The following is a 25,138-nucleotide window of genomic DNA, read 5'->3' on the forward strand; positions in this document are numbered from 1 at the left end:
TGTGAGGTGCTGCAGCTCCTGCCCTCTGTCAGGCTTGCTGCTTGCTTTGAAGCCTGTCATGAGCTCTCTGGGCCTCCAGTGACAGCCCTCACCCCTTGCCAGGATGAATGTTGCATGTATCTGGCAATGTAATGATGTGGTGCTGATGATGGGAGAGTGGCAGCAGGGGAAGGGCATGTGGGGGGTGGAACTGATCTTTCAGGCTGGGAAATAAGGTCTCTGCTTAGCAAAAGCAATATGATTCAGGAGGCTAAACTGTTCCTGAGCCCTCTGGGATCTCCTTTAGAAGCCTGGTTTTCTGCACAGGAAGATAAGAGGGATTTCAGTTTCAACTGAGCATTGGTCTCTCCCTGTTTAATGAGACTTTCTGCATAGGCATTTAAAAAAAAAAATCTGCTCTAACATAGGAAAGCAACTTTCCTGGGTTCCTACTGAGCTCTGTTATGCAACCGCAGGTCTGTTTTCTCTACTCTCAAATATGCTCTGTGCTCCTCTAAGGGCAAATGTGGGTTTAGCTAGGTCCAGCTTGCTTAAATGATGACTCAACTAGAAGGCTGTGGGATTCCTGGCTTTGGTAGGACTCTGCAGGTGCCCATCATCCAAGGGACATGGCGCGCTCTGGTGCGCTGTGTGGTTTTGACAACTGGCACATCTTTTGTGGTCTGAATCTCTTCTGATCAACCTAGACATTAGTGTGGTGAGCCAGACTTCTTCCTGGTGTTAGGGATCACCAGTCCACATCTTGTAAAATGGGACAAACACCACTTGGATAGGCTTTCTAGCTGGGGATGCTACTGTCCCAATTAAGTACAAAGGAAGCTTTTGAGCTGCAGATCTGCTTTCTAATATCTCTTTTCCTGTGTAATGGCATTTAGGGGGTACCACATCCTCATGGCAGAGTGGCATTTGGAAGGTTGGTTTCTGTTCCCCCAAAATTACAGCTCCTAGTACTTACTTTCAGAATATCTAGATGGTGCCAGACCCAAGATGTTAGGGAGTGCTTTCCTCTACACTGAGCTCCAGCCCAGGGTGCTCAAGCTCCTGGGGGATGCAAGGTCAGACATCACTGCTGTTGCAGGCATATGCTGGAGTCCCTAAGGAGGATCCTGGCCCTTTGCAGGGATGCTGTGCCTTCTTCACCAGTGGAAGAAGTTCAAGGAGCTGAGTGAGCTCAGCTGGCCTCCACTGCCTTCGGTAGGTCTTGCTTCTCTCACCGAGAGCCTGGCTCATCATTAAATATAAACCCCTGCTGTTCAGCTAGCTCTGTTTCTTGGGGACCATCTGTGCCAAACTGCCTGCAGCTAATTGCATCAGTATATTCACCTGCCTGGCTTGGATGGAAAACTATTTTAAAAATCAAATTGCACAGACAAACATGAAGTGCTTTAATATGTCTCTAGATGAGCTTATCCTCCTCTGTAGTGAACTCTGGAAAGAATAACTGAGTAATGAATATCCTCCTACCTTGACTCTGTGGCGATACTAGTTCTACTTGCCCTTCCTAGCCAAAGAAATCCTATAAAGGGATTATAGGATATGGGGACGGGACATGGCAGAGGGTGAGGCTTACTTGTCTGGGAGACTTAATTATATATTTTGTTCCCGTACCCAGAATGTGGGTGTCTCTAGCAAGCTGAACACTGTACCTTTCTCTGTAGGGCTTCTAGGGTCTGAAGAGAGAACCTAGTTCCATTTGCCTACTTGGGACCACTGTGTAAGCCTCCCAACATGTTTTTTGAGAAGTAGCTCTTTCCTTTCTGACTAGATTCCTTTGCCATAACATCTGCCACGGTAGGTATAGGTAGTGATTGCTGCACTCCTTCAGCATGGCAGCATCTGGTGGGTAGAACTCTCCAAAGCAGCAGGCCATGTTCCCTCTTTGAGATCCTTGCAGTGTTTAGTTGAAAGCTGGTGGAGCCAGCTGCTATTGCACTCTGTCCTCTTGGCTGTTCCTCAACCAGCTCCTGTCACTGTTTCCTATGGGATGTGATCCAGGGATGCATTGATGTTAAGCAGGAGGTAGGTCAACGCACTTCCTGTGCGGGCTTTGAAGGTTGCCTTCCTTACGTGCTAATTTTAAACCAGCAGTTACTACAGAACTAGGCTGCTGCCAAGAGTGCCTCACCCATCACAGCCTGGTTCACAGGCCAGTTCAGTGTGAACAGCTTACAGCATCATTGCCTGTGGCTGTCAGTGATGGTGAGTCTGTATGTGTCAGTGCAGACCCAAGGGTTGGTGTTCTTGTGTGCTACCACCCTGCCTGGACAGCAAAAATCCAGCTGAAATGGCTGGGGGTATTGATTGTGGAGCAAGGCACATGGGATAAAGAACAGTAAGATGTCTCAGCATTTATCAAACTATGCTACGATTAACCTCTTCTGACATGTAGGGCAGAGGTTACTGTTAACCTTTTAACCTTCTAAGGCTGCCCAGATGCAGCAGTAACAGCTGCCTCTTGATGTACCTGTGTTTCAACCCACATAGAAGCCCTTCAGCTGTTAAACCCCCACATATGGCCCTTGCTGCATCCAGACTCATCAGGAAAACAGCTTAAGCTCAGTGGTACGCGCTCCCTGCAGCTGAGCAAGCTCCTGCTTGGCCCACTTCAGCATTAACTTGGGATTTAGAGACTGTTTACTTGTGGTGCTACTTTTTGGGATGGAGGGGGGAACAAATCTGGATCTTGCTACTCTGCTGTAGGGTTTTTGAAGATAACTAAAAAAGGTATCTGTTTGTGTTTCTGATTTGCCCATCCTATTTTGTGTGTACCCCATCCACCAAAAAAATCCAAAACTGCTCTGCAACAATGTAAGCCCTAAGACTGGTCCTGTTCAGTCATTTAAGCTTGCCTCAAGCTGTTGTTGAGGGTGAGCTGCTTACACAGTTTGGCTCTCATGTAGGCTGCTGGATATGGAGGGCGCTTAGAGCTTTATAAAAGCAGGAGATGCTCTACCTGTTGTATGTTCTCAGGAACAGCCAATAGCTCTGTGAAAATGAGCAACTTAAACTCAGCTACTGTAGACAGAGGAGGTCTGAGCCATGTAGCTCTTGAATGTGAAGTGTTCCTTGTTAATCAGGCTGGTTCTCAACATGCAGCTGGTGGAGTCCTGGTCTTTAGGGTGGGTGGGTTGGTAAGACAGTGTCGGATGTTTCTTGCCTAGGACAGCACAGTGGTGCTTCAGTACTCTGCCTGGTGAGCTGGTGTGTCCCCGCCTAAGGCAGCATTTGGCTGTGGAGAAGCCCCTTGATGCTGAAACATGGCCGGCAGTATCCTTGGGATCAGCAAACCCAGTGTCCTGCAGTCACAAGGCAGCTCTGCTCTGAACGTCGGCTCTGGGCTTCACTGTGTTTTCTCTGTCTACTGCATTAAAGGCTGTTCCAGAACAGTGCCAGTATGAAGTTTTAGGCTTTCTGACCTTAACGTATTAGTGATATTTTAATACCTACTTATGTCTGGGTTTAAACAGTTCCTGTTTTCCTTTGACTTGCGTACTCAAGCTTACCCTTTCAAGGAAACTGTAGCTTAACTAATTTCAGTGAGAAGAGCTCTCCTAGTCCTCTTCCCTGTTCTCTGCCTGCTTCCCCTGCATCTTGTTCTTGTAGACAGCCACCTAAGCTGTGTGTCATACTTCAGAGGTGAAGGCAGTGGTCACATTGTTTTTAGAAAATAATTCAGAACTTGTAGCCATTTACATAATTTTATAAAAGACCTGTCAACTTCTTACATTTTTCTCCTGAGCTGTGTCACAGTACAAGGAGCCTTCTTTTTTTGGATATGAAGAGTATTTTTGCTGGAAATAAAGTCTCCGACTGGGACTGCTGTTTGGACCCTGACTGTATGAATTAAGACCTGCCTCATTAAATCTCTGCAACCCCATTAAAAATTTAAATGAGGTTGCAGGGTTGTAAATAAGACGGGCTCTTAGCCCAGCATGGTTAATTAGCCTGATACTATAGTTCCTCACCAGCTCTTTGGATATCAGCTAAACTGGCAAGGAACAGAAGTTTTAAAACAAAGTGCAAGTAAAATGAATTAATAATTGTTTTTGGTACACACTTTTGTCTTGCTTCCAGTTTATTGCTGCCACTGAAATGGGAACTGCTCTCCCTCTGGTGCAGGTTGACCTCCATGTTCTTCACAGTAAATGGTAGTTCATCCCTGATTCTCTTTTGTAGCAGAAAACTGTAAAAAGAAAAAAAGGTGTGACAGAATTTTGCATCGAACCCAAGCTTCTTTCTTTTCCTGAAAGTATTTGACCAAATACAACACCTCTGCTGCTAAATCTGGTGGTGGCTTGTTTTGCTCTGTGAAATCCATCTGAGAGTTGAGGAAGGTGGGGTGGGGAAGGGTGATCAAGCCCTTAATGAGTTGGGAGCTTGTGGGTGAACAGCTAGGAGAGTGTTAGGCTAATTAAAGGCTTGCTAAGAAGAGGAGTGAAGAAACTCCTGCTGTGTGCAGCCAGTGTGCTGAGCTCAGCCTTGTCTGTGCTTCTGTGAAGGGAGGCAGAAGGTGGCCTGGCCACCTAGCTCCGCTACAGATGCGCTGGCAGCTCTGATGAAACTAAACCCACATGATCTCTCAAAGGGCTGAGCATGACAAATGAGAGAGGGCGTTATCTCAAATACCATATCTGCTGTGCTTTATGGTCTCCAACAGCAAGTCCTGCCAGAATCTCTAGGAATGGGTTAAAGCATCATTGCATTGTCTTTCCCAGATGCCTGAGAAGTGGCATGTGCCTGTCCAGCTGCTCTCTGGGTGGAGGTGAGCTGCACAGCTGGTTTATTCTTGATTTTTTTTTTTCTTTGGAGGGGAAGGAAACTTCTCTAAGTAACCTTGTTCTTTGTGATATTCTGGTACTGTTCTGCCTCAGCAGTTTAGATGATATTTCTTAGTTTGACCCACTCTGGTTGCTGTTCTGGCCAGGCTGTGCTTGATTTTTTTCCTAACTGTATCAGACTTTTTTTTGTCCAAAAAAAATTAGAGTTCACTTAAATATTACCTTAATGTTGTAGCTTTCCCATGCTTATCTTCAAGCTTAAACAAAAACAGCAGAAGCCCCCTAAAGTTGTTCTTGAAAGGTAATTGTGTGTGAGAGAGAGTTTAATGAGTTTTTGTTTTAATCTGAGGATTAAGCAGTTCACCCTTGCAGGTCTAGGGAGGTGGATTCAGATAAGCAGGTATGTGGCAGTTTTTCCTGAAGGCTCTGCAGGGAGTGTTTTTATCCAGAGCTGCTGATGGCTGGGGTCCATGTAGAGGAGTGATGCTTATGGGGCTTCTCTGTGGAGCTCTGGGTGTTGGGACCAGGGCAAACCACTCTGCAAATTGGTTTAGCTCTTTCAGTTCTGCTTCCTGCCGTGTGCAGGTGGGATGCTGTCCCTCTTGTCGATCTGACACCGGCTGCAGTGACTAGATCACTGGATTTTTTTTACCTCATCTTCTGGGAAAAGTCATAGGCTTTTTTAGTTAATATCAAGCTTTCTTTAAATGGGGGTAGATTTTGTGGTGTGTTTCCTCCTGGCTGACACCAACACTTGAGGCCACACGGGTGCAAGGACAGGCCAGCACTGTTTTAAACCTCTTCATGAAAATATGGTGGGGAGGACTGTCCTTGACGAAGGCCAGTGAAGGCTGCAGAAGGGTGATCAAGATCTTAAACGAGTTCTGCCTAGAAGTGAGCTGAGTGGGCTTGCAGTTATCATCCCTTCTGGCACCCGATAGGACTTGAACTAAAACCTTGGTACCCTGGAGACTGTTGCCCATAATAACAGATCCACCCTGTAATCTAGATCATTTATAATGGATCCATGCTGGGTTTGGCTGGAAAATGAAGCTTAAATAAAATGTTTTCTTAATTCTTGGGCTGTTGGCCGGTCCTTTCCCAGGCACTCTGATTGAATTGGATACTTCTGAAGAGACATCATCAAACACCTTTTTGCAAGAGAAAATAAAATTAGCATCTCTGCTGGGTCTTATTTTTTTTTGTGATTGGAACAAAAGTACCATGCCCACAGCCCTTCTCATGTTCAAAGCATTTTGTTGAGAGTAAACTCCGTATCTGCCTTCATCTGTCTTGTCCTACCCTGTCTACTTACATGTCAGAGTCATTAAATCTGGACTGATCTGAATGCCCTCACTTGATAAATCACCTCTTTCTTTTCTTGATTTCTACACTGGTTAGTTCAAAAACTGCATACCTCAGGTTAGAAGAGTAATTCTAGAGCAAACTTGTTATATATGTTATGATTCTGCAGCATTCTGGGGTTTTTTCCCCTTTAAAATAGCCTTGTGTTGCTAAACTGACTCTCTAGCCTGGCACAGTGTGAAAGCAATTTTGTAGTGAATACTACTGGAATGCAGCTTTTGGGAATGATTATTTCTGATCTTAATACAGAAGCAAGCCCATGGTCCCTATTGGAATACTTTTGCCTCTTCTTCCCCCCCCAGCTCCTCTTTGAGCTCTTGAGTGCCTCTGATCCCCTGTGGTGAGCAATGCACCAAGACTGAAAAAGCAAACGTGAATCCCCTCAGATTTGTGGGGGAAGTAGGTTAGGATCAGAATCCAAATCTCTCCTTGTACTGCCTTTGCAATGACTAAGAGCCCTCTGGTGGGAAGCAGCTTCTGCAGCACTTGGGCTTTGGCAAGCAGAGGCTGAAGACTCTGCTGCTCAAGCATAAGCTCAGCTGCGAGGGCTGTGTTCCCTCTCCTAGATAGGGCAAGGATTGTCCTGTCTTAGAGAAAAGCTTTGGACATGTAATTTCTCTCACTTGAAACTTGTGAGTTAGGGTTAGGCTATCTTCCTTTATGCAGTAGGATCCCACCCAAAGGATGTGTTCTTCCCAATACTCCCTTTCCTTGGTTCTGTGGAATAGGCCACATGCTGATACTTCCCATGAGGTACTGTGCTTGAGTTTGCTCCCCTTCCAGATCAAAGCATTTAAGACTATGTTCATGCAACACAGTCTGCAAAGATAGCTTTGCAGTGAACATACCTGAGCTTAGCTGAACTCATCAGTACCGGGGTTTTACCCTGATGATTTTGCATAGCTTCTGTACCTACTGCTTGTTTGAGTGTCTTGACCCACCGTGGTACAGTACTGTGCCCAGAAAGCTGTCTATGCATGATAACAACCCATCTATGCTCCTCCCAGCCATCTCCTTCCAAGCTGTCACAAGCTATTGTTCTTGGCAGCATTTTTGAGATGATGGAAGGTGACGTTATTACTGATCGTGTGAAAGTAACAGATTAATAATAAGAGTTGTCCTAGAAAGGCCTTCCTGCCTTGATAGTCAGCTGTGATTGTAAAAGCAGTGCAGAAAATGAACCTTACTGGAAGAAAGCATTTAGTAGAGACTTCTTAATGCCTCCTCTTCTTGTTCTGGCAAGAGAACGTAGTGATAGACCCTCATCCCTAATCCTGTTATTGGTTACACTCCTCTGCTTCCTATGCTGTGCGTGCACATGGGTGACCAAGGCCCAGTGCTGCCATATAAGTGCAAAGTGGGAAAATATAATCTATGGGGTGTAGGGTGGACAAGATGCTTCAGTATGTGCCTGTTGCCCTTTTCTTCTCTGAGTGGCTCTAGTACATACAGGAGGAAAAGAAATTGCCTCCTTAGTTAGATGCGTGGCCCATCTGTGAAATGGGTGTTATTCTCACCCTGGTGCAGCATCCCTTGGAGAGGGTGGGACTGATTTCACATCATTCCTGATTTCATACTGCAGAAGAATTATAGCAGGGGCACAAATTGCTACACGACTGCTCATGTAGCTTGCTGTATCCAGCCTTCTGAAGTCTGTCATTTAACACTTGCAAATCCCCTTGCTGTGTTGCATGACAAGAGCTGTAGGTGGAGGGAGGAGAGGTAGCTTTGTCCAAAATGTTGCCCTAAGAGGCAGTGTCATGATACCTCTTAGGTGGCTAGTTTGGTGTCTGTGGGGCTGTTGCGGAGATTAAAGCAGACCCGGAGTCCTCTGCTGTGTTTTGACAGCCAAAGCTTCTTGAAAAGTAGAATTTTGCTCAATAGCAAGTGAATCCAACCTTCCCCAGTCACAGCACAGCGGGGTGTCATTGTGCTCCATAAAGCTCTCCTTTCCTTCATGGCACGTTATGCAGGTAGGTTCTAGATCTGCACACTCTGGAGCTGTGTTTCAGCTCATGGGAGTCTTTGCTAAGTGCTTGTAGGAGAGGTCTTAGCATACTGCATCTCCCTAAAGCCAAGCAAAGAGTGGGCTTGTCATTGAAAACTAGTTAGCATTGGTTGCTGGTCAAGCACAACTTGGCGCTCATCAGGTGCTCCTAGGCATTTGGACCCTACAGTGCTGGGTACGTATGAAATGACAGCTTAGGCTATCGTGAAGCAGAACGATGCTCTGCGTTACCGTCTGGGCATTGTTGTCCTCTGAGTTTGGTGTGAGGGAGGCTGGGAAGGGGAAGGACAGAGAAAATGAAAACTCCAGGTTTTGTCCTGCAAACTCCTTTTTTTTTTTTTTTGTTGTTTTAATTCAGTTTGTGAGTGTGAGTGAATCTATCACCTTCTAATGAGGGACTTTTGCAGCTCAGGGCACAGCAAGCTATTTCTCGTGTGCACTAAACCTGACAAATGAGGGTTTCTCAAATCTTCTGAGGAGTAAAAAGTGTTTGCAAATATTAATGGAAAATATCTAAAGACACAAACATCCCACATCAGTGAAGGTTTCTTCAACTGAAAACAGAGGCCCTAATCTAACCCTGTTGCCTTCAGCAAGGTTGTGACAACAGTAGCTTTGGCTCCGGCTCGTTACATGCCATTATAACAAAACAGCTTTCTTCACTGCCGTTACAGCCCGGTTATAGCGCGTTCCTGACAGCGGTGTTTGCCCCAAGTGCTGCACTGAGTGCTGCTCCCCCATGGTGTGGGCTTACAGCCGCTGCCCCGTGCTAATAGCAGTGCTGTGAGTAATTCGGATTTCCTTCTGCATGGACTTCTGCAGCGGTGTGGAGTCTGAGAAGTGTGAAGCCTGGCTGAAGCCATCTATGAGGAATGGGGTTTTTGGTGCTTTGAGTTGCCAGGAGGAAGAGCTGGGCCTGTGATCCCCTTCCCTGCAGCTCAGGATGGTCTGGAGAGACCAAGCTCCCTCTCTGCAGTTGATTTGCGAGGGCCTTGCTGCCATCACGGGCTGAGGCTTCTACTTGTGGGACATTGGCTGTTGCCCAGCTGCTTCAGAAACTACTGAACATGGGTTTATGCTGGGTCAGGGAGATGTTTCTGGAAGGAGATGTGAGGTGGTCTCATTTCTCTCTGCTGAGCCACAAAAGTCATCGTGGATATGTACATTTTTGTAGTGAAAAACCTTGTTTTGAGAAAAGCATAGGGAGCTTTCCCACCCTGAAATAGCAAATCCCACCCTATGGATATCACTAATGGATCGGTCCAGAGCCCCATGGTAAAGCCCAACCATTGCCATCTCTGGTGACATTAATAAATCTGGGAACCCCCAAAAACTCCACTAAAAATTTGTTATTTTGTCTCAGATTTGTTTTCTTGGTGCTTTCCTGTAGCTTCTCTAAACCTGAAAGTTTGAACACCTGTTACAAGGTTATCAAGTCCTTCAAAACGAAAGCCTTTGATATATGAATTGGGAATCTCATTTTCCAGGAGATTCCTGCTGCTTGCATCTTTCTTAAATTGTACTGTTGTCACAGCAGTGAGTTGTTAAGTGTCTTGATTTTTTTTTTTCCTTTCCTGTTTCAACGAAGGCAAAGCAGAGCCTACTTTACAAAATACAGTTCTTATTTAGGCTGTCAAAAAGTGGCAGATTTTGGATTCCTTTACTCTTGGAGATGAGTCTTTAACTCTGCCCTAGACTACTCTCTCTACTGCAGGTAAGGTAGTGTGAATATGAACATCTGCTTGGACTACAAGTGTTTTGGTGCCAAAGTCTCCTGGTGTCACCAGGAGAGGAGACAGGGTACCGCCCCTCCTTGACAGGGCCCCGTGGCACATCACAGCAAGAGCTAGGCTTCGGTGCATGCAAGCAGAGCAACGGGATCAGCTTATATGTCACGTAGGAAGAGCTATAGAAGGATGGTTCACAGCAGAAACTGCTGTAGGTGCTGTGTACCTGCCTGCGTCAGCAAGCAAGGGGCACTTGTGACGACTGTCAGATGTTTAGAAGTGCTCTTACAGCTGGGCTGTAGGTGAATGCCTGATTTGGATAGATTTGTCTGTGGCCAAGAAAACTTAATACTTGCAGTTTTTTGGTTGGAGACTAGTGCCTTCACTGTGAGACACTAGCATTTCATTACATGTTTATCTTGCTTCTTTTGTAAGATGAACCTTAGCCAAAACTGAAGAGTATATGCAAGTGTGGTACACAAAATAGTTCACAATGGGCTGCAAATGCACATGAAGATCCGAATGCCTTCTGAATCTGCTCAGCTTTGCGCTTTTAGTCCTTGCTACCTCCATTCTTTTCTGTTTCTTTTCTTTCAAGCTGCTGCTGAGGCCTCTGGAAGGCTAAAAAGTGCCAATTTAGGAGGGAAAATGTGAGTTTTGCAAAATGCTCTTGTGTGAAGCACAGACCTCCAGCTTGAGGTTCAGCTGTGTGATGCTTGCTTCCATTTTCTATCTTATGAGACTGCCAAGTGTTCTGTGCATCCTGCCCACGGCTGCCGGGCTCTTGTTGCACCTCTGCTCCTGAAATACAGCACTTGTAAAGTTTGTCATATTTTTAGAAGTGTAGTTTCCTCCTTGTGACCACCAAGTGGTGCTCTGTGCTGCAGCAAGGCAAGCTGCTGGCATTTTGGGATGGGGGGTTAAAAAGCTGTTTTCAGAGTAGGAGTGGGCTACAGAGGAAGAGAAAACAAGTTAAGAGCCCTTTCTTTTTCCCTCGCAGTGGTTATGCTACAAGGACTACATTATTCACATCTTTGTGCTGTGGCTGCGTGATGATTGATGTAGCTTGGTGATGATCAGACATGATAAGTAGTCTTGGCGCTTTCCATTTGGGTGTTCAGCTCAGCTGCCTGCAAGACTTTGGAGGTACAGAGATGGCTATCTGCTGCTTCAAACGTAGGTCCTGGCAGGTGTCTCTGATTTGGCTTGCTAAAATTGCACGAAGCTTCTAAAAACCTTGTCCTGTATTAGTTTTTCTGAGAGAAATATCTGATCGCTGGTTTTTCTTGGCTGCTTTTTCACCCAGTCCATCTAGGGAAAAGCCTCTGTTCGTGTTCCTCCTCTCTGGTGTGCTAACTGTTCAGCTATTAAAGTTTGAAAACGTTTATAGCTGTGCTGCTTCTCAGCAGTGGTAAAAGACCTACATTAACTTGTCTTTGCAGGTTTCCCGCAAGCACTCTCCAGGTGCCATTCTCAGGTTTACAGAAGCTGTGTGTTTTGTATGATAACATGCGGGTTGATAGAGAAAATTTTTATGTTGATTTGAAATGACGGGCACATTATAAGACAGAAACTGCCTATAAAATGTAATGGGAATTTAAGGGGCTAACTACATCCCTGTAAGCTCCATTAGATGCTCTGTGTGGTATAATTGTTTGCAAGAGTGATCATTCCTTTCCAGGTACTGAAAGCCATGCTATAGCAGGATGATGCAGCTAAATTCAAACAGCAGCTCATTTGTATGAAATGCAGGGCTAGAATTGAAAGGTGTCGAGCAGGATTGTCTTGTCTGGTGAGCTAGAAAAAACATGCAGTGTTTTAAAGCAAATCCTTGAATTAGAAGGAAAGGAGATGCCATGTAACAGCACAGTGAATGCTGTGGTTTTATAATAGTGCACAGACTTCTCTAGGTATTCCAGTGTGTGAAGTAGGGGCCAAAGGAAGGAGGCCAACTCCCCACAGTTATTTTAAGTCGGATATCCACCAACTAAATAGCTTCCCCAAAGTTCCCCAGTTAGTTTCTCAGGTGTTTTGTGAAACAGCTGTGCTGGAGTGCCATTGCATCTCACAGCAGAAAGGAGAGTGAAGCATCACCTGCTTTACAGCTAGTATGATATGTGCAGCCCCTCAGGTGTCCTACCTCAGCTGCTCCATCTTACTGCAGTGTCTGTAACCTACATGAGGCACAACTCCAACAGAAATAAAGGGTTGGCTGGATTGTTAGTTTTTAACATGGTCTTAGGCCCTGTATCTAAGCCAGCTGCTCAGATGCAGGGTGATGGGCTCTCCCAGTCTGAGTACATCAGGAGGGAGTTTTTCTACTGGACTGAGCAGAGCTTCATGTAAATTAGATAGAGTGCATAAATATTATGCTTTAGTGTTTGTCTTTAAAAAAATTAACCATCAGAAATTGAAAGCATGTCATTATTCCAGATACTATCTTCTCATGGTGGGTAGCTCCATTAGGAGCTATTAAATAGCTCGGATGAAAATTCTGGCTCAGGAAGTCCTTGAGTCTTTGATAACTAAAAGCTGGGAAGAGAGACTGTGGGAAGACTGGCTCTGGTGTGCCTTGCTCTAGTCTTTCTTTAGCACCTGCGTCTAGCTGTGGTCAGAAATAGGATGTGGGCAGGAAGGGCCTCTGGTTCGATCCAGTATGGTCATTCTTGTGTTGCCGTTTTAGACTAGCAATGAAATATGGCTTGAATATTTATCTCTCCATATGTTGAGTACAGTCAACTTTGGAATAAGATGGGTATCTGCTCTGGTGGAGAATCCACAGGGATTTCCTCAGTGTCACATTTATCTGCTTTCTTCTGAAGCGTTGGCTGTGTTGCCTTCTTTCCAATACGGAGTTAAGCCTTCCTTGGTCATACCTTTGGTGGAAATCTGTTGTGACAGGAGAGCCGGTACAAGCCTGCTGAGGATCACTGCCATCTCCGCTGCTCTCCCGCACCCAAGAGCTGATCTGCCAGTGTGCAACAGAGCAAGATGTGTTTTCTGGAGGAGGGGCCATGTCAGTCTAATTGGGCTGGAAAGCAGCATCCTTTCCAGAGCTTAATAAAAATTAAAAATAGAACCAGCTTATTGCTGCCTCCAAGACTGGAAATCAGGGAAATAATTCTTACCTGAGCTGAAGTTAGTTGAGCAGAGAGCAATATAATTATATATACTTAGTTATTTGTACACATGCACATGCTTGTTTGTACTCTGCTCTTAGGAAGCAAAATAACAGTATTTGCCACTAATGCATTTGACAGTCGAAGTCAACATCTCCTTGTTACTTAGCAACTTCAAATGCTGGTGAGCTCTTCCAAATTAACCCCTTTGGGTGTCTTTCCTGTTAGAAAACAGGCAGCAGTTCATTCAGCTGGCCTGCCTTTGGAGAAGTGATATCAGCTGGCTGTCTTGGTGCTCACCTGTAGAGATGTATAAATATTCTGTGTTGTGGGATCTTTTCTAATGTTGCTTTTATGTCTCCCTGGCCAGAGGGTGAGGAAGAGGAGGAAGAGGAGGAAGAAGAGGAGGAAGAGGAAGATGAGGAGGACAAAGACATAGATTCAATGGATGAAAGCATGGAGGGTGACACTGAGCTGCCAGGCTTCACGCTTCCAGGAGAAACCTCTCAGGAGCCCATAGCTGGCCTGGAAAACCCTGTGGCCCAGCTGGCTGGGGTGTCCTACCAGGTTCCCGACACCATCGAATGGGAGCAACAGAACCAGGGTTTGGGTAAGGGAAAAAGCCACTTCTTCCTTTACCCTTACAGAGGATGTGTCCCGCTCTTCCCTTTGCGTGGGACAGCCCCTCATGCCGGGGAGTCTCATGGGTTGGCTCTCAAGCTAAACACAGAGCAGGTTCATTTCTGAGGAAACTCCATCCCCCAGTAACAACTGGTTGAACTGGGATGGGTCCCAGGCAGTGTGACCTGAGTTTTGATTTTGGGGAGAGCTGCTCTAAATACTCCAGACTTGCTCCTTCATTCCCAGAGCTTAGTGTTGTCTTGCTCTGAGGGTGGACAGATAAATACTTCTCAGGTGAGGGGAAATTTCAGTGCCCTTTGCCTGACATGGATTGGTGCAGGGATATACGTCCTGTGGGGACAAACTGAGTAGGGTAGTTGATGAGTTGTTTATCAGCCCATTTGCTACTTCAGCAGCATTCTTGTAAGTGCCACTTTTCTGGGATTTTTAAGGGGTGTATGTTCTAGCCATGGGACCCTATGGTGGCAGTATTAAGCAAGAAAATCCTGCAACACCTCTATAAAGCTTTATACAGTTTATTCCTGTCTTTCATATAGGTGCTGTGTTTTACGACTGGACTAATTTATTCCACCTAGGAATAGCTTATCAGTGTTTATATGTGTGAAATCCATCTAATTCAGGTTAAAGCTGGTGTGGGACAAGGTAGAGTTTAGAAGGGAACTTGCCCAGCTTAGCTAAGGGCACTGGGATTATTTCCCAGCATACTAGATTTCCAAGTCAAGCTGCATCAAAAGCAATGGGAACGTTTCATGTTCATTGGTGGAGCTGAACCACATCTATACAGAAAATCTCTGTGTTCTACTACTAGGGAACTAGCTGTTTTGAGAAGCTCATCGAATAAAGAAACTGCACAACTCTTATATGTTGAGTTAGAAGAACTATCACTTCCCCTGAATGTTTAATTTTTATTTAACCCAGAGATTCTCCCCCTGCAATGCTGTTTCTAGCCTGTTTTAGCACTGTTAGCTTCCTTTGAATTGAATCAAAGAGCATATTTCAAGAACTCCCTGGGAGGGTTGCTCTTTGAGGACAGTTTGAGTTTGCATCAGGTCTGATATCTCCCTGTCCCACTAACTCTTGCTTGAAAAACATTGTACTGGATGGTTGCCACATCAGATCTGTTTCATGTGTCCTGTTATTCTATTAGTCTGGACAGGAGCTGTTTGAGGGAATAATTCTAAGTCTTTAAGGCTTTCTGGTTGGTTTTGGTAAGCCAGACTAAAGAGTTACGTGGCAGTGCTTAGAGGAAAAGTGTGTAAGAAACGTAGGGTTATGATGGGAGTCACATCAGCAGCGTTGTGTTCTCATCCTGGTGCAGGATATTTGTGGTGTCTTGAGAGAAAACGCAGGAGGAGCAGCATGTTTTCTGCACTCGGGTGCAGTGGGCTGGCGTGGTGAGCTCTGTACAACTGCTAGCAATAGTGAGAAGGTAGCATTAAGTTATGAACCATCTAAAGCTATTCGCCTGGTTCAAGGCCGTAAGTACGAGGACGGGTAGCTTGGCAGAGCTTTGCCTCTGAATCAGTCAATCCTGGCTAAGGGTGACAGTGCTTTGTAATGTGCTCAAGAGAGGCAGCGTTTTCCAAACTCTAAGGTGTGTCCCTGCACACCAGGCATCATGTTGGGTGTCATGGAGGAAGATGGCACTGATATCTCTTCAGGGATCTTGGAACATTTAACCATCCCAGCTAGGGTGGCTGATGAAATGTCATCTGGCTTGGGTCCCTGGAGGGCTCTGATGGGAGTCCTGTTCCCAGAACAGGGCGCAGGGCAGTGGTTAGTTTGGAAGGGTGTCTAGAGACTACTGAAGATGCTGTTGTATATGGCATAGGCTGTTGCCATGAACTTTGGGGCTACAGAGGAGGTTGTTCTGCTGTAAGTCATCAGGCACAGCTCTGTTCACAGCTGATGCAGGTCTGAACTGGAGCCATGGCTGTGTTTCCAGCCCGACCACCTTCACTGCTGGAGGAAGAGACTCAGGGTAGGAGATGCCTGTCAGATGTGCTGGTAAATGAGGCAGGTGGGAAAGCAGTGACCACAGGCTGAAGCTGTCCCTGGTGTGCAGTAAACTTCTGTGGTTGGAGAGACTGTAATAATTGTGCACAAAAAATAAGCAGGCCTGGGCTATGAAACAGTATGTAGCTGTAACAGTCCTGGTGTAATAGCATCGACTAGGAGGGGTCCTTGTCCTAGCACAGAGCCATGCTGGAGGATGCACTTTTCACTATCTCTTCTGGAGACCTGCTTCTGGACATCGGCATCTGGTTCAGTTTCTGATGTTTAATATTGCATCATCCTGCACCCTTCGTCCTCCACCACCTTCTCTCTATTTTAGACCTTGGAAAGGCTGTCTTTCCAAAAATTTCAGTCATGGAATAAAATGACTGTGTGGCAAAAGGCAGGATTTTTCTCCCTAACTTAGGTTTTATTGACCTGCATGCAAATTGGAGGAGCCCTTGTCAAGTTGGGTCAGCTGCAGAGCACCAAGTCTGGGCACCTGGAGGACTGGGCAGACGCGAATTTCTGTGTTCTCTGGAAGTGCCTGCCTGGGTTATGTGTCACCAGATCCAAATGGTTTGGGTTTTCTTTTATTTTTAAGCTGTTGCGGTCTGTGCAAGCAGCCATGGGGGAGAGGATGAGGCTGTCTGAACTGAGTTCATCTTTAGGAGTTAGATGGGACTTGTGTGCAGTGGTGTCATGGGTGGCAAAAGAGGGGACGCAGTGGGATCAGTCTTTCTGCTTGTGACTCACCCCTCTTATTCCACCAGGTAAGCACTTTTGTAAAGACCCGTTTATTCTTTTTCTGTCTAGATGACCTTAATGGCTCTTCAGTATTGCTTCCTTCCCCATCTACAATGTGCTGCTGTCCACAGTGGTGCAAAGAGGAAGGGAAATTATTTATGGTTTAGAGGCACAAAGAAAACCAACGATTTGCATGAGCTCACGCTGAAAATCTGAGGCCATGCAGGGAGCTGAACAGAGGTGTTCAAAGGCCTCGTTTGCTGGGGTTGCATGGGGAATGGGAGATTCTGTAGCATCTCCATGGCGCTGCTGGGCTTCTTTTTCCTGAGATGCTGCTGCAGTAGTGCAGCCCTTCCCCTCTTCCCAGTTTGTGCCAGGTGGGAGTTTCTGCTCTGGTTCTCTGGCCTTGGGTGTGTAGGCATGTGCTGGACTACTGCTGTGTCCATACCTGGTCCTAGTTACTTGTTTCTTTATGGGGTGTATTAGGAGAACAGGAAGGGTGGAAAAAAACCCCATATAGTTTGTGTCAGCAGGAGGTGGATTGTTAAGAAATCCCCCAAATCTGACAAGAGGCCAGAAGAGGTGCCCACAATGTTCTGTTGGAGCACCTGGAGAGACGAGACTTGCTGTGAAGGACTTGTAAAGCTTTAGATCTGCTGGATGTGTGCACAGACTATTTCTCTTTGAAACACTTTTTCTCTAAATACTTTCATCTAAAGCTACCTCTTTGAAATCCATTTCCTTTAAGTGCTTTTTCTTCTAAAGCTAAAATTAACTTGACTTTAATTTTAAGACAGCTTCATCACCGCTGGACGTCCCCAGATGCAGTCCCTGGAGGGGGGAGCTGCAGCTCTGAATGCAGCCGGGTCAGGGGCGCTGTGCTCAGCCCGTGGCGTGCATCTTTGTGCATCCCGGGGAACGACTCTGCACCTCCCTTCTTTTGCCAAACAGTGCTGAGATGTGAAGAACTTCTCATCTTGTGCAAGTGAAATGTGGTTTAGAGAGAAAAACTTCCTGTTGTTCTGCTTGGCCTGGGATGTGGCATAGGAAAGGAAGACCTGCAGAAAGGTAACAGTACCCAATGCAGTACAAAACAAGGGCACACTGTCTAAGCACCAAACTTTTACACTTTGCATTTTCCATCTTTCAAATACTTTGCACGTAGGTCCTTCTCCTGGGGATGCGTCTGTCCTCTGGCTTTCAGAATTTTGACATTTAGCGCTAAAATCTATAGTACAGAAGAGTCCAGAAGTATTTGAGTAGCTATTCTCAGGTCAGTTATTATCGAGTTTGCTTAGTCTGATGGCTGACACACTGCAAATCCCTAGAGAACAAATAACTTGATCCACAAACAGCTTGGCAGAGCAAGAGATGGTTTGGATTTTTGTAGTGGTCAGTGAGAAAGTGCTGGAGAAACAATCATTAAAAAATGTCAATTCTGGGAAGTCAGATGGTCCTACGTTAACTGCAGCTGAGCAAAAGCAATTTATAAATGCCAGTAATGAGGCTGTCAGTTTTACAGTCCATCAGCTGATTCTCTAACCAGCTGTTGTGATGGGTGATTTAGATTGCCTAAAGAATCACCGGCAAAGGTATTAGCAAAAGTGGTTTTAATATGATGTTGTAAAAGTGCAACATACGAAGTTTGATGGCAAGCTTCGCTATTAATTACTGTGTGGAAGAAACACGCAAAGGAAAATGGAGTTACATTTGAGTTAGAATGATGCACAGAGAGGCCGGGGATGCAGAAGCATAAGGAGGACCCTCCTCTTGAGTCACAACGTTCAGAGCGGACCCCTTTGCTTCCTAAACTCTTTCCTCAGAGAGGAGTCCGGGTGCAGCTAGGTCCAAACTTAGCCTTGGACTTGGTCAATGGTTTACGTCTTAGGGATTATATGTGCGAAATTTATGTAATGTTTCATTAGCATCAATTCAGCATGCAATCAAAGTTACCAAGAGAAAATCAAAGTTACCGTACTACAAGGTTTTGCGCGATATCAGTCGCTTACCAAAGATCTGCTGTTGGTAAAAGGTCTCTCTGCCTCGAGGTGCGGACACCTTAAGAGGTGTAGTGCTGCCTAGCAGGGAGAGCTCAAAGAAGGCTCACTTAGGGTGTCAATTTTCTGGGATAAAGTGGTTGGCTTGTAGTCAAATTACATGTGATGGAAAAGGTATGCAGGAGACTACTTGTAACCACAACTTTCTTTATTCCTTGATAAATGAGTCTTGGAAAAGCCACCAGCGTGTTAATCACATGATTAGTGTTCCAAGCTCATATGCGTTGATGCTCACAGTGCCACTCTGCTCCTTTTTGGGTTTTCAAAGAACAGATTGAAACACAAGGAGTTCACGGCCTGGCTACGGCTCAGCCCTTTACCTCTTCCAGAGCTGCACCAAACCACCACCAGTTCGGTCAAGGCAAGTGCACCCGTTACACCAGCAATATTTATATAAAAAGTAAAGCACGTGATCTGTGTCTTTGTAAAATAGAAAACAATCCTCCAAAAACTGTTCTAACAGCCTGCAGCTATGGAGAAGGAAGGTTTGATGTGCTTTGGGATCTCTTTTGCTGTCCTGTTCAAATGCTTTGTCTCCAGAGGTTGCCAACAAAGGACACGGCAGTATTTTGAGACCTTTCTACAATGCGTGCAAGATGTCTTTGACCTTTCTCTCCCTGTTCCTTGGTTTGTACGCAGGTGTCGTGTGGTAGGTGAATACTAACTTTTTGGAGAGCATGAGTTGGGCAGAAAGCTTGGGCTTTCTAGGAATGAATAAAAATACGTCATTTTTCCCTGCTACCTCTTTTGTGATTAAGTGTTTATGTGTTACAAGGAGAACTGCAGTTGGTTTAGATTAGTTCAAACCTAGTGAACATTTTCTGGGTCCTGCTTTAGTTATTCCTCATGATGGTCTTTGTTGTACACCTCCATGGAGATAAAGGCCCTCTGCTTTGGTGGTGGCTACTGTGACTGTGTTCTTCTCAAGAGTATTTATTCTCCCAGTGTCTGAGAGACTCCTTATTTTACAGACCATGTGCCAAGTCATAGCAGCTTAGCCTGAACTGTTATGGGAACATTGTGGTAGAGCACGAAAATGTCCCCAGGCTCCCAAGCTATTTATTAATGCCATAGTGTTTGCCTATCATCCACATTCCAAGGTGAAGTTCTTAACTGGGACCTCCTGCTATCCATAGTAAGGTAGCAACTGGAGGTCCAGGGCAATTTACTAAGCCTTTAATATTGCTGTTTTGGCTCATGCAGTAGTTCGCTTTGTGCATTCAAAATGTAGGGAGTTGTTCAGAGTGGCAATGGCATTGGCTTCTTGAGGCATATAGGGTTGTGATGTTTTGAATGTATGGCTCAAATTCCCTACGCAGAGGTGGTTATAGTGGACTTTGGTTAAGATGTTGACTGAAACCAGTTGCTTATCCTAGGCTACCACTAATAAACAGAGGAGAGACTGCTTTGAACCAGAAACCGGAACGGAGGAAACTCCATTGTTATGCTCAAAATCTTGTTTTATCGGCAAAGGGGAGGCACACCTCATATATATATATAAACCCAAGAATTTATTGGTAATATAATTGAAATCTTAAGAGTCTAATCATTATTAATCTGGATCTGATTATTACAGGAAAAAAAAATAATGCAGATAGTATTTTACACACACACTTGTTGGTTTCTGTGCTTTATTCTGGTGTTATGCTTGTCCTTCCCTTGCTTCTGTGGGTCCTTACGGTGGTGGTTTTGTTCAGGGGTTTGTGGTGAGTTTATTAGGGTGGGTCATCAACATCTGGAGTCCTTTGCCAGGAGGAGCAGTGTTCACACTGACAGTTTCTTCTTCCTCACTTTAGGGTCCACTTGAAGTCATTTTTGTATGTTTGCTAGCATGCTTTTGCACCTTGCTCTTTCTTCATTGATCTGCAGTTCCATGTTACAGTTACATGTGAGTTTAATATATATGGTGGCTTTTATGTATGTTAGATACTATTTTCTGTTCTCCTTTACCTTAAACCCATTTTTGTCCAGGTCTGCATTTCTTTAACTGACCACTGGTTTGTTGGTTATATCCACCTGCTTGTGGCACTGGCAATACTGTCTTACAGGGCTACATGAGTGTGCTGTAGCTTGTAAGAAGTCACCTGAGTTCCCTGGTTCCCCAGCATCCATTATTGGTTTCCATCTGCCTGTGGAGATCTAGTACACAGAGGATTTAGGACCACGGCTGTTGATGGAAATTAAAGATATAAAAAAATAAAATGGCAGTTTAGAAAGAAGTTATGAAGTGTGACAATGTAATTTTCAACACGTAGTTTCCAAGATATATACCATGTCTGCATTACATGTATTTTTGTGTGTAGGATCTTAGTTCTTACAGTAATGGAAGGTCATGCAACTCTCTCACTTAGGTAATGACAAGGCACTTGCATAATAAACACTTTTGGAATGTAATCTTTTTTTAATGGATAAAAAATATGTGCAGCTCTGAGTAGTTACAGAGAAAATAGCTCTAGCTGTATTGCAGATCCATGTTCACAAATTATACTGCATAAACCATATAATGGATGTCACTGGTTAATGATGGTAAGGCAGAGTAGTGGAGGATGATGAATATTTGAAATGTCATTTTTACAGGAAGCTAGGATTAATGCTTTTATGGGCAAAAATAGCCAGCATTAGGAAGGCAGAAGCTGAGACTCAGAAGTTAGTAATATGTTCTTTAATTGCTGCCCAGAATGGATCTATTTTAAGTAATCTTACAGCTCGTGTTATTGGAACATCAGAGTGCCTTTTAATCTTCTTAATTACCCTGGAAAGGGTATCCATGTTTTACAGGTGGTAAGCAAAAACGCAGAGAGGCCAAGTGACCCCACCGGTTTCATGAGGGAGCCTTTAGCAGTGTAGAGATTTAAATGAGGTGAATTAAATCAGTGCTTGGGCACTTTGACACAAAAAGTCACCATCCCAATTGAAGGGACTGAGTCCATAGAAATCCCAGGTGAGAGAGGCTGGCAGGAGCCAGGGTCAGGAGCAGAGCCAGCAGATTTTTCTTCCTGACATGTTCAAAGCCCAGTTGCCTGCAGCAGTCCTGCCCTCTGTAGCTTTGCCTCGTATGTGTTTATGGGAGTTTTGTTGCACAAAGCGTTGGCCATGCGAGGTCTATGTTCCAGACGGCTCCAGACTGAAATGAGCAGTCTCAGAAATATAGATGATTATTCTTCCTTTCTTGGTGCTCCAAATAATTTATACAGTTCCATATGTTTCTTGCTAGTTCCCGTTTCCTCTCCCAAGCAGTAATAAAGCTCCCATCATCAATCTGTGCCTACATCAAGTTTCTGTTCCTCACGAGCGATGTGTATTCTGTTTGGAATGACTTCTTTTTTTACTCGTTTAAGAGATAGTTCATGGTTGCATCTTAATCCTGGAGCAGACTCATATTTAATCAGGTTTGCCTTGTCGAAGGAAATTTTGCATCCACATACCTGTAAACAGTAATGATCCTCTCTGCCAGCTCGGTGTGACATACACTGTTGTTAACGGCAGAGCAGCTCCCAGGAGGGAACAACTCACACTGGAGATACCTTTTTCTTGTTGTCAGATTTTATCACAAGGTGTTTTGGGATCAAACACTTTCCCCTCCTTAATATTGCTTCTTTCTTTGACCTGACTTGCTGCTAATTCTGCTCTGAAGCCAGCTAACGAGCCTTGCAGACCAGTCCTGCAGAGGCTTTGCAGCGTGGTGCTCAGTGGTGTGCTGAGAAGCAGCCTTATGCCTCACGCGGAGACTTTGGACAACGGGACCTTCCAGGAGACGCAAAACTTGGACAAATCTGAGCCCTGTGGTCCTGACCTGCCACCCTGATCTTCCATTTTTCCATCCAGCAAAAGACTCCTGTGCCCTTGTGAATGAGGCCCGTGCATTTTAAATGGGAGAAGCTGACAGCTTGTCTGTTCTGCTGTGAACTGGGATGGGGAGTTTCCAGCCATGGAGCATGAACCACTAATGGGTTGGAGCCACGTCCTTCCACTTGGAAGCAACTCAACTCTTGTCCTTGAAGCAGAAATCAAGACCAAGAGTAGGGAATAGAGATGTGTAAAACAGAAGATTGGAAGGTGTTTTGGTGATTCCCAGCAATGAAAGCAAGCATCTATCAGAAACAGGTGAAATAAAGCTGATAAAAAAATTGAAACCTCCAGCAGGAAACCAGGGCAGATATTTTAGCCTGACATTTTTGGTGGAGTATATTGAGAAACAACAGCACTATAAGATCCTCAGATACATTGCTTTGAAATAGCAGCCCTTCCACAAGATTTATGCATCAAGTTAAACCTGTGTCGGTGGAAGACTGGCTAAGCCCATTTGTTACCAGCCTTTAAGTGCTGCCTCCAGGAGCTGGGGGTGGATTTAGAGGCATTTGCTTGGGTTTGGCTCTGCCTTCCCCCTCCCTGCCTGTGAAGAAGATGGGATCCCATCAGACAAGGTGTTAAACTGGAAATACTGGCTATTGCTAGGGGGAATGAAGAGATCCTGTCCATCCACAGCTTTTCTGCCTCCTTCAGTCCTGGAGTGAGGCGGTATGAAGCCACGGAGAAATCGTCTGCTGATTCATGGGAGGAGTGAGGGGACTTTGGTCACCATAGCTGATCTGGTCAGTATGAGAGGTCCCAGCTGAGGTCTGGCTGATCATGGGAAATTTCTAATGGATGGTGGGAGGCATGGATGAATCCAAGCCTGAGGGCTGCTGTCACTCCTGCAGGCCCTCGTCCTCGCTACCGTGCCATGCAAAAATCTCCAGAAATATCCACAGCAACAGATTCTGTGGTGGTAACTGCTGTCACCCCAGCGTGGGGCAGGGGAGCCTTGGGTGATGTTTGTGTGCGGAGAGTGTTAGGGGAGCTTTGCTGAAAGGAACTGAAGTCTGGGCCACTGGTCACCTACAATTTGCCTGGAGAGCATAGCTGAGCAAATTCACCCTTCTCGGCTTTCTGGGGAGCATGGAAAGGCAACCTGCAGCAGCACCAAGCTCCTGGGCTTTCCCAGCACAGGAAGACTCCTTCTAACAGGCTTTCTGCCTGCACCTCCGGTTGCCTTTGTTGGCCCAAGAAAGCAAAGCTGGAAAACTCAAGCACATGGCTGGTGTTTTTGACCTTCTCCAGCTGTTTGGCTCCATCTATCCATTTGCTACAGCCTTTAGAGTTAAGATGTGTCTACCTTGGAGCATGGCTTGGCATTTGCTGCTCCAAGTAATTTATCTTGGTTTTTTTTGCCTGGATTGAAGGATAGGGCCCATTAGCCTGCACAGAGCTCTGTGCTGCGAAGGCTGGACTGCATCTGCTAACCAAGCACCATCTGGGTTTCCGCACAGCGTGGTGAGACACGCATCCTTCCATACTGTCAGCTGCCCTGGCTCTGTCTGTCTCCTTGTCTGTTGGCCCTACTGTAATATAATCATAGTGTCTATGCTGTCTTTTTAATCTGCAGTAATCCTTTTTTTCCTCATGTCTGCAATTTCAGTGTATGCGTGTATCACATCTCAGTGTGCTTTGCCTCTTCTTCTATCCTTCAGTTTATGTGTGTCAGAAAACTTGGCTCCATTTAGACAGAGGAGATGGTTTTTAGCCCTCTTGCCCTCTGGATTTTAGTAATCACTTAGCTGATTGAAGAACACATGCAGGGCAGTAGCTTTCCCTGGGTGAGAGTTATTAATTTTTCCTATATGTGCTAGTCTGGGTGGCCTTTGCCTTGTAAAAAGAGACTTGTCCTTATGTTGGAGAAATCACATTTATTTTCTAATAGTGATCTATACTACAGTGCAAAAGATCTGTCTGTTTTCATGGCATTTCAGCCCTCCAAAAGAATAAAAAAATGGAGAGAGGGAATGGGAAGGTTCATTGGCCTTGAATTGCCTCTGTCCTTCTGGGGATTTGCGTCAGAGGCTGATCTTTTGGGTTAAAAAGTTGGCTCCATTGCAGAGCCGATAAGAGAAAAACAGAGGAGAAGAGCTCATTGCGACAAGAAGCAGGGAGAGAGAGGTAATTTATTGAGAAGATGGTTTTAAAATATACCTTTCTAATGAGACTGTAGATACGCTTTCTCTATGCTTGGGCAGTGCAAACCACGAATGACTGATGCTAAACCTACCTCCCCTCTGGTGTTTACTCAAATTAAGGTGACTTGAGGATCAAAGGAGATCCAGGTTCCTTCCTGGGAGGATGCTCTCTTGATACACACATAAATCCTGCCCTGCCGGACAGTGAGTTAGGAACATGCATAGGAAGTAAGTAAATTGCTTAGATTTTGACTCACAATAAAATAATTACCTCAAACCTCAAGCAACTGTTTTGCAAAAATGCTGGATATCAGCATTAATCACAGAGAGGGGTTTTGATACAGTGAGAATTACTAGAGGCTTTTGTGCTTCCCCCCACTTGTTTTTTAATAACTCTAATCACAGTCTCATCCAAGCCTGGGATATAATAAAGGTTTTCAGCAAGGCTATTCCCCAATAGCCTATCATTTATTTTAATGTACCGGCAACACCATCTGCACTTCAGGCTTTATTAATGTGAAGCAAGGCCAAGAGTTTCTCCAGTTTTTTTCCTGTTCTACGTCGCTTTCCCCACATCCCCCCATTTCCCTCTGACTGCTCGGGCTGACTTTCTCACCCAGGCTTTTGCACAATCTAGTTTTGCAGTAGTGGATGCTGAGGCTTGTGCTTGTTTTTAGCAAGGAGCTCGATAGAGTCACTGGGGCTGA

General features: G+C 45.2%; 1 protein-coding gene across 2 annotated transcripts in view; it reads left to right on the forward strand.

Moving 5' to 3' along the window:
* Nucleotides 1-25,138, forward strand: part of ARMH4 (armadillo like helical domain containing 4) — a 70,397-nt gene that overhangs the window by 12,200 nt on the left and 33,059 nt on the right. For both annotated transcript variants that reach the window (XM_075104240.1, XM_075104241.1), the window contains exon 5: nucleotides 13,368-13,607. In XM_075104240.1, coding sequence (XP_074960341.1) covers nucleotides 13,368-13,607 — 240 coding nt within the window. The remainder of the gene's footprint in view (nucleotides 1-13,367; nucleotides 13,608-25,138) is intronic.

This window comes from Phalacrocorax aristotelis, chromosome 9 (genome assembly GCF_949628215.1).
Source record: "Phalacrocorax aristotelis chromosome 9, bGulAri2.1, whole genome shotgun sequence".
Taxonomy (NCBI): domain Eukaryota; kingdom Metazoa; phylum Chordata; class Aves; order Suliformes; family Phalacrocoracidae; genus Phalacrocorax; species Phalacrocorax aristotelis.